General features: G+C 34.8%; 1 protein-coding gene across 1 annotated transcript; it reads left to right on the top strand.

The window, feature by feature from the left end:
- Positions 1–4,350: 4,350 nt before the first annotated feature.
- LOC104243535 (O-fucosyltransferase 19-like) lies at positions 4,351–8,352 on the top strand. Its single transcript, XM_009798733.2, has 8 exons — positions 4,351–5,048; positions 6,088–6,160; positions 6,263–6,333; positions 6,424–6,512; positions 6,609–6,741; positions 6,817–7,049; positions 7,129–7,605; positions 7,709–8,352. Exons 1-8 carry the CDS (start codon positions 4,470–4,472, stop codon positions 7,962–7,964), a joined length of 1,911 nt encoding a protein of 636 aa, XP_009797035.1. The 5' UTR covers positions 4,351–4,469; the 3' UTR covers positions 7,965–8,352.
- Positions 8,353–9,440: the final 1,088 nt, after the last annotated feature.

Raw genomic sequence — 9,440 nt, forward strand, 5'->3', positions numbered from 1 at the left:
AACAAAATTTTGGTAGACATTCAAAGTAACCTCTCTTTATCACCTCCAACAAGCAATCATTTTCCTCCAAAAGTATACAAAAGCTAGAACTCAAGAACCACCCTGCACGTTTCCCTTGCTTAGTATAAATTTTTTTATATTATTTTAAAATTAAAAAAAGAAACTAAGAGTGTGTTTGGTATAACGAAAAATGTTTCTTGGAAAATAAGTAGTATTCTTATTCATTTTCCGATATTTGGTACGCAAATTAAGGAAAATGACTTCTCAAGAGTATTCTTAAATAATTTAGATATAATAAACATGAAGCCATAAACTTTTAAACCAACAATCTTCCGAACCCACAAATTTCATAAACTTTCGAACTGCTAAACTTTCAAAACTGCGAAATTTCGAACCCGTAAACTTTATAATTTCTAAACCCGTAAACTTCCAAATACATAAACCTCTGAACTTATAATTTTGGAACTTGTAAAATTTTGAACTTTCAAACCAATAAATAAAAAAAATTATAACTGAAAAATATTTTTTTAAATTTTTTTCGGGGGGAGGGGAGGGGGCGGGGCAGTAAAACGAAAAAAACAGAAATTTAAATTACAAAAAAAAGTAAATTTTTTTTTGTGCGGGTGGGGGTTGGGGTGGGTGGTGGGGTGATGCAGTGGTAGGTGATGCAGAAAAAACGAAAAAGCAAAAATTTGGAATTGCAATAAAAAAAATAAGGTAAAAAAAATTGGGGTGTGGGGGGTTTGGGGAGTTGGGAGTGCGGTGGGGTGGAGGGGTAGTAGGGTGGGTGATAACGGAAAAATTGAAATTGAATAAAACAAAGCCTTTTTTGAAAAAGAGGTAGGGTGGATTGATTAGAGTGGGAAAGGTTGAGAAGAAGTTTTGGAAAAACATTTTCCTCCGGAAAATTGCCTTGGTACCAAACACACCCTAAATGTTAAATCTTTGTACGTCACTTCAACCAACGTTATAATCTCAATGGAGAAATTAAAGTAGATACTGCCGCATTCACTTTCAAAAAGGTCCATTTTCAGACAAATCTTTTCATCAGTATTTTAACGTTTACAATGTAACTTTTCTTAAACGAGACACACTGTACTTAGCCTAATGATTCCAAAACTCACTTGATTGCCTCATAGGATAAAAACAAGTGCTACTTCCTCACAAACTACTACTCCCCTGAGATTAAAACGTTGGTTGAAGTGACGTAGTGGTGATTTAATTCTTTGTCTTTTTAGTTTCTATCTACACTTATCCCATCTTTACATGTCGCAAAAATATTACTCCTTCCCCCTAAATTTAAGTGCATACTTTTTACTTTATTCCAAAAAATATTATGTATATTCTTTTAATAAATATAATATAATTTAAACTTTATGGGATAATTTATAGTGAATTAAATATTCATGACTTATTTTAGATTATAAATTTTTAAAGCTTTTTTTTTTCCTTACCACTCCATATCCTGTCAAACGATATCGAATAAATTGGAACAGATAGAATTTCAACATAATTTCTTAATTTTGAGAACTTTTATACTCCATGATCATTTTTTTTACTCTATGTTCTATTCAATATGACGTTTTTACTTTTAGTTTGTTTAAGAGAAAATACATAAGTTACCCATCAAATTTGTCCGAAAAAATCATTTACACACCTTAACTTAACGGGCGACCTATCAGAGGGAGTAGTTTCACTCTCCAAAACTCGCGTGTAAGAGGGAAATGATTAAAAATAGACATATATTTTTACCGTCTGCGTCCATTTTTCTTTTAATTCTTCTTTTCTTATTTTTTTCTCTCTCTACCTTTTCTTCTTCCTGTCACCATTTCCCTTTTCCCATCTAAGATACTATTGTATCTCCATTTTCCGCCATTGTATCTGCCTCCATCCCCTCTACTTTTTTTCTTTTTTTCTTCTTTTTCTCTTCTGCTTTTTCTTTACCCGAGTAGAAATACTCTCTACCACCTTTCAGCAATAGCAATACCATGTGTATATATATATATATATATATATATATATATATATATATATATATATATACTTGTACTAGCTACAAAAAAATCTTGTATTTTTGATTTATTTCTTGTAATATTTCGTTGAAAAAATTGAATAAATAGTGTAATCTGGACTCTTTAAAATATTGTTGTGGTTTTTTTCTTAAAGGAGTAATAGTGCAGATGTTGAAATCAGATGATACAGATTAGTTTACATAGCGCCAAATTAAGAGCTTGAGATTTTTGTAAAATATTTCCCACAAAAGGGTCTTTTGAAAGAGGGAAGTGCATAGAATGGCCTACGGATCAATAGCTCGCCTTGAAGCCATCGAAAAGTTACAATTTATTGAAATTTGAAAGTGCTTTTCTGTTTGGACATAAATTTTGCCGAAGCTTGAGGGATTTTAACTGGCTGAAAAGTTTGGGATTTGTCGGCTTCATTTTTTTGACGAAGAATTTTCCCCTACTTTTTAAAGCTGAAAGTGTTGGATCTTCCATGGTGGTGTAGGCGGTGATGAAGATGACATGGAAAAAAAGAGTTCAAGAAAAAGTAACGAAATAAGTGGGGGGAAAATAAAGTAGCTTTTGACACGTGGCGCGCGTGTTCTACACATCCCACCATAAGACTGATTATGTGTTATTAATGGGGTATTAAATTCACTCCAAACAAGAATAGTGGGGGGACATAGATCGCCCGTGAAGTTAAGGTGTGTAAATAATTTTTTCCAACAAGTTTGATGGACAACTTATGTATTTTCTCTTTGTTTAAAGAAAGGGAATTTTTCATAAAGCACCATCTTTTTGGTCTAATTAGCCATTTATAGATACTCTTTGCTATATTACGTGTTATAAATACCTTTATGTTTTTATACAATGTATTTCATGTATTTAAGCTGTTGTATTCATTAATACAACCAAAAATATAGGCGTAAAATCTGGAATTCCAGCTAAGTTTGACATGTATTTAGCTATATTCAAGCGACATTAACATTAAATACAGTAACGTATCTGCGCTAAAAACGGAAGAAAATAAAATCACATGATGTTCTCCTAATTTAACTCAACAAACTAAAACGATCCCTCATTAATCTTATTTGAAAGATACATAATAAAGATTATAGCTGAATAAAGAGAAATACATATGAATAATACAGTTGAATACAACAAAATACACATTAATTCATCTGAATAAAACACTTGAATACAACAAAAATACAATTGAATACAGCTGAATAAACTATTGAATGCAACAAAATACAACTAACTTCTGTTGAATAAAATAGTTAAATACAACTGGTTAAACCTGAATACAAGTGAATGCAGCTGAAGAATACATTCGAATACAACTGAATACAAATAGGCGATTTGGGCGATCTAGATAGAGAAACAACCCTATGGCTTCGCCGGCCGGCGGCCAGCCATTAATTCCGGCTGGTCAGCCATGAGGCAAATTCCTTGTTTTTTCCCTTTTCACATTACACTTACAAGTAAAAACTCAATCCTCAAGCTTGAACTCAACGAGAAAGTTGCTGCCAATTCTAATCAAGAAGTGGAACAAAGCCAACGGAAGCTATGGTGAGAAGAATAAATTAATAGCTACTCCAATTACAAATGGGGTTTTGGTTACGTTCTTCCTTGACTCCAGCAGTGAATTGGGTCTCCGCTCAAAACCTCCACAAATACGGTTAGTAATTCCAATTTGTATTTCTTATCGAATATACACATAGATAACGTTGGTGACACGGAGCAGAAAATTGAGAATTTGTGTGGGAGAAGAATTAAGAAACTAGGGTTTGTGGGAGAAGAGAGTCTGGTTGTATGCAAATAGAGAGAGATTGTATTGGGGTTTGCAGATACGCGGTAATTATGTGAGAGAAAAATAATATTTAGCATATATGGTGCCTTAATTGTAGGACGTAACTATATTTAGATTTTTTGCAATAAAGGATAAAAGGTATTTATAGGATGTAATATTTTAAAATGGTATTTATTTAAAATAAATAGGGTACTAAGATTTTCTATATGGTATAAAAATTCCTTAAAGAAATACTAACGTTTTCTTATATGTGAAAACTCATTAATTTTAAACATTTTTAATTTTATCCATATTGATATATTTTTATATCCATAAAAATGTCATCACATATTTACTCTGCAAGTTCAAGTAAGATGCTGACATGATCTATCGTTTTTTTTTTTTTTGACAATTTGTACCTATTTTGGTCTATATTTAAAGAGTCCTCTTATATATTTTTTCTTTTAAATTTGTGTTTTAAACAAAAACTACAAACAAAAGCGTTAGAACTTGGAACCACACCACTATATACACACAAACAAACCTACGGTTCACAAACTGGGAAATCTTCTCCGGTCACCTCCCTCCCTCCCTCCCTCCCTCTCTCTCTCTCTCTCTCTGGACCCATAATTTTCTCTTTTGACTTTCTTCGGTTCTGTGTTTAGACTACTTGTAAAATGTCAACCGGTGGCACCGCCACCAATTCCGCCAGCGGTAGTCCTCGAGTGGGCGGCGGACCCACCACTCACCACCGCCGCCGTGTCGCCGACACCATGAACGACCCTGAAAAATTATCAGATCATTTACAAATCGGGCTTGATTATTATGGTGATAATAATACTAATATCAACGCTGGTGGAAACTTTCATCATCACCATCATCGTCATTCGATAATACGTTACTTATTAGCATGTAAATGGGTGCCAGAAAGTATGGTATTTAGAGTAGAAGAATGTTTATTAAGTATTGGTACCATTATGGCATATTTAGGATCAAGAAAGAATATGGTTCGTACGATTTTTGGGTTGTTATTGGTATTGGTGGTTTTATCTATATTTCTCAAGTTTTCTATTATGATGAATGGTAACATTGAGGATGTAAATAATGGGAATCTCATGAGGAGAGATAATGGACTTTTTGTTCTTCAGAATTTAAAGAATGATTGGATTAATGCTCAAAGAGTTGTTTCTGAAACAGAGACCACTGCCTTTTCTGCTTCTGAGGTTGTGCAAAAACGTCAGATGAAGGAGTTACCCGTAAGTTGTGCAAAATCACTTCTTTCTCTCTTTAGTTTTACTTTTTCCCTTCTGAGTTAGAATAGTGAAAATATTACCTATTTTTGGTGTTCATGTAAAATTGTTTGAGTTACCTTATATATGTGTTAGCTAAATAGTCGAAGTGCGGTTTGAACACCACTGCCACCACCAACAACCCAGTAAAATCCCACGATGGTGAGAGTAGCGTGTACGCAGACCTTACCCTACCACGATGGCATAGAGAGCATGTTTTCGATAGACACTCGGCTCAAGAAAACGAAAAAGAGGAAAAGAGATAATATATCAGTACCATCGAGAGAAATCATAGAAATAATAACAACATCATAAAAAGAAGAAAATAGATGAAACGCAATAACAATAACCAGTAAAGGACGCCCGGTGCTATGAAAAATGGAAGAATAGTGTGAACACAACATCAACCTCCAACAGTCTAAGACAAACCCTATCAAACTAATCTCACACCCGGTACGAATTAGACTGGTTCGAACACCACCGTCATTGAACACGCCCAGCTTTAACTATGCATTTTTGGTCCAAAGCTTGATATACTTCTTAAAAGGGCTAATTTTTAGAAATAGTAATTTTCAGGATGAAACTTAGGTAAATTTTCATTTTTTAAATTTGATGGATAAAATGAGGTTTGGCACGTTTTCTGATAATCTCTTAGGATGTAAGGAGTAGGCAGAATAAAGCTAAAGGTTGTATGTGGGCAATGGCTAACTGGCTTTAGGGAATGATTAGGTGACAGTTGTGGTCCAAGTATGTTGGATATTCTGTTTATTTTTTTGCTAATTAAATGAGATATTGACTTTCTCTAGTTCAAGTTACTGTTCTCTGTTTGACTTTTTCAGTAAATTTCCTGATTTAGAACCTTCATTACTACTCTGTTTCCAGTTGATTGCTTATGGAAGATGTTTTGCATGGAGCAGGATCTGCTTTCTCGTTTCGTATACCCGCAATTATTAGGCTTGATTGACATATCTAAAGCACTAGTTCAATATTTGATTGTTTTGGACAGGTACCAGAAATATGGATGAAGCCACCCACTGATAATTACTACAAATGCATTGCTCGGCCTAGGAATCGAATAAGTATGTCAAGCTTTTAGATTTTGAATCCTGAATATTCACTTTTTTCCTATTGGATCAGTTTCATTCCTATTTTGTGTATACTTACATTTGGAATTATTATAGGAAGTGGCTCATCGACCAATGGATATATCTTGGTTCATGCCAATGGAGGATTAAACCAAATGAGAACAGGGGTGAGTGAAGCTTTAAGCTGCCTATTCCATGTTTTTTCAGCTGATGGGAAGCTGTAATTTATGATAATCATTGTTGTTGGATTAATGCAGATATGTGATATGGTGGCTATTGCAAAGATTTTGAATGCCACTCTGGTTCTTCCTTCTCTTGATCATGAATCCTTTTGGACAGATCCGAGGTACAATTCTTTAGTTCTTCTGATCAGTTTAGATTCGAGCATGACACGTCTGGGAACCTTTTTGTTTTAGTCCTAATCCCTTTCCATTTGTTGCAGTGATTTTAAAGATATTTTTGACTGGAGACGCTTCATTGACGTTTTAAGAGAAGACATCGAGATTGTTGAATCTTTGCCACCAAAATATGCAGCTGTGACCCCCATTCACAAGGCACCTGTGTCTTGGTCAAAGGTCTGTAAAAAGAACTACAGTTAGAATGCTCAATTTTTTTGCTTGTTGGAACTAAAATTTGATGCTTTTCTGCAGGCTAGTTACTATAGAGGGGAGATTCTTTCTTTACTAAAGAAGCATAAGGTGATACAATTTACCCACACAGATTCAAGGCTTGCTAACAATGGTCTGGCATCCTCCATTCAGAGGCTTCGCTGTCGAGCAAATTATGAGGCTCTACGATACACAAATGAGATTGAGGAGCTTGGAAAGAAGTTGGTGGATAGACTTAGAGACAACGGTGAACCATACATTGCTCTCCACTTAAGGTAATCTCTCTAAAATGGTATCCCTTCGTCAATTTCTCAACCATTCCATCTTTGGATAAGTTACTTAGCATGTACGCAGATATGAAAAAGACATGCTAGCCTTTACTGGCTGCAGCAACAATTTGACTGCTGAAGAGGCTGAGGAACTTCGTATTATGAGGTATCAAGTGAAGCACTGGAAAGAGAAAGAGATAGACGGCAATGAGAAGCGACTGCAAGGTGGCTGCCCTATGTCCCCTAGGGAAGCTGCCTTGTTTCTTAAAGCAATGGGCTATCCCTCCATGACTGGAATATATATCGTCGCTGGGGAAATTTATGGCAACAACAGCATGGATGCGTTTCGGAAAGAGTATCCCAATGTTTTCTCTCACTCAACTCTTACAACAAAGGAAGAACTTGAGGCGTTTAGGCATTATCAAAACCGTCTTGCTGCCCTAGATTATCTCGTAGCCCTTGAAAGTGACGTCTTTGTTTATACATATGATGGTAATATGGCGAAGGCGGTACAAGGGCATAGAAGGTTTGAAGGATTTCGAAAGACCATAAACCCCGACAGGTTAATATTATCTTAAGATTTTTATACTGACTTTGTCATCACTTAAATTATCTAGGATTTGAGCAAACAAACAATTTTCTTTTGGTATTTCTCTTCATTTCAGACTCAATGTTGTAAGATTGGTTGATTTGTTGGATAAGGGTGCGATCTCTTGGGAAGAGTTTGCTTCAGAGATCAAGGCGTTACATTCCAACAGATTAGGAGCTCCTTACCTTCGACAAGCTGGAGAATTACCAAGATTAGAAGAGAACTTTTATGCAAATCCTTTTCCAGGTTGTATCTGTGATAGATCTTTGATGGAAGTGAGCAAGCAGCAAATTAACAAGAGACCGAGTTTGAAAGCTGCTACACAAAGATAAGGATTTATTTCAAGTTGGTAATAGGTTGTAGATTAGACAAATGCCAGCATATGATCTTAATTTACTCAGGGGGCTGCCAAAGTTTAGCCCTTTTATGCCTTTTAGTATATTAGGCAGTAAACAGAATCAAAGAGGAACTTCACCATATGAACTACTTTGATAAACAAATTTTAAGCCAGCAAGCAACTTTGGAAACATAGATGGTGGCTTATAAGACGAACAGAAGAGGCAGATACAAACACAGGTACTCGAATCATTCTTTACTGTGCAGTATAGAATTTTATTTTTCTTATTTATTATGATTTGGATTTTGTGATTAGTTTACTTATTAGGTTTCCACAGATTCATATGTAACAATTTACGAAATGATTATACAAGTCTTTTTACACAGTTGCCATCTTCATATTTGTCCTCTTTTCCTTCTCATCCCTTTATGGATTGAAAGATTTACCAGGTGAACTGTTTGCATCATCTCGGTTGCTATGATTGTGAATAGATAATGTTTTTATTCCTACATTTTTATGTAATATCAATAAACTCTTTATGTTATTAACTCTTTGCACAAGGAACCAAAACCAAGCAAACCTAAATACGGATGATTAGTTTTTACCCCTTTGCTGATATGTAAAGGGCCATATAAGTCGTACAGAAGAATGAACGAAAATATAAGCTCCAGCACATCTCTATTAGCGTCCATTTTGGAAACGCTAAGGAAACAGGTGGATTACCATAGACTAGCGTCCATAAGATGCACAAACTAATGTTCCATTTGTTGAACTGGATGACCATCATATCTAAAAACTTGAAAAAGACTACACTTTACTTACTTTATTACAACATGCTATGCTACTATGTTGATTATTGTGATTATGTCGTCTAAAAACATAAGTTGTTTGAGACAATGCACTTTTTATTACTTCATTATTTCTCATTTCTCATTTTCTTGCATTATAGAAGTGAAGTTGGATATGAACCTGATGCAGGACCATAATTCAAAGTTTGGATTTACTCTGGTTCCTTTATAACGTACTCAAAATACATAAAGCAACATTATGCTATTACTAAAAATAGCAGTGACGACAACTGATGGAGGCAAGCCCGACATTTACTTTAGTCTGATAATGCTTTCTTATCGCTGAACCTGCATCCTTATCCTTAGCCCAACAGATTCTGGTCCTAAATCAAACTCATTCATCAAGTAAGGTACTGGTTAAATTTGGCAAGATTCATACGCCATTATGTTTCCAGTTTTGTGCTATGATGTCAACCAAATCTACGTTAAATAGGGTTATGATCATTGCGTTAATGTTGGATAGGATAGTGAATTTAAACAAGTCACATGATTCTGTTATGACGTTTCCTAAAGATTCAAATTCTCCAGTAAGTTTACCAGTTACTAGTGAGGAGGAAGAAAAATAACCAAGAAAAGACTTTGTTACTCACTGAGATTGTTTTCTTGAAAGAAGTCACTCATAC

Source organism: Nicotiana sylvestris, chromosome 12, assembly GCF_000393655.2.
Source record: "Nicotiana sylvestris chromosome 12, ASM39365v2, whole genome shotgun sequence".
NCBI lineage: Eukaryota > Viridiplantae > Streptophyta > Magnoliopsida > Solanales > Solanaceae > Nicotiana > Nicotiana sylvestris.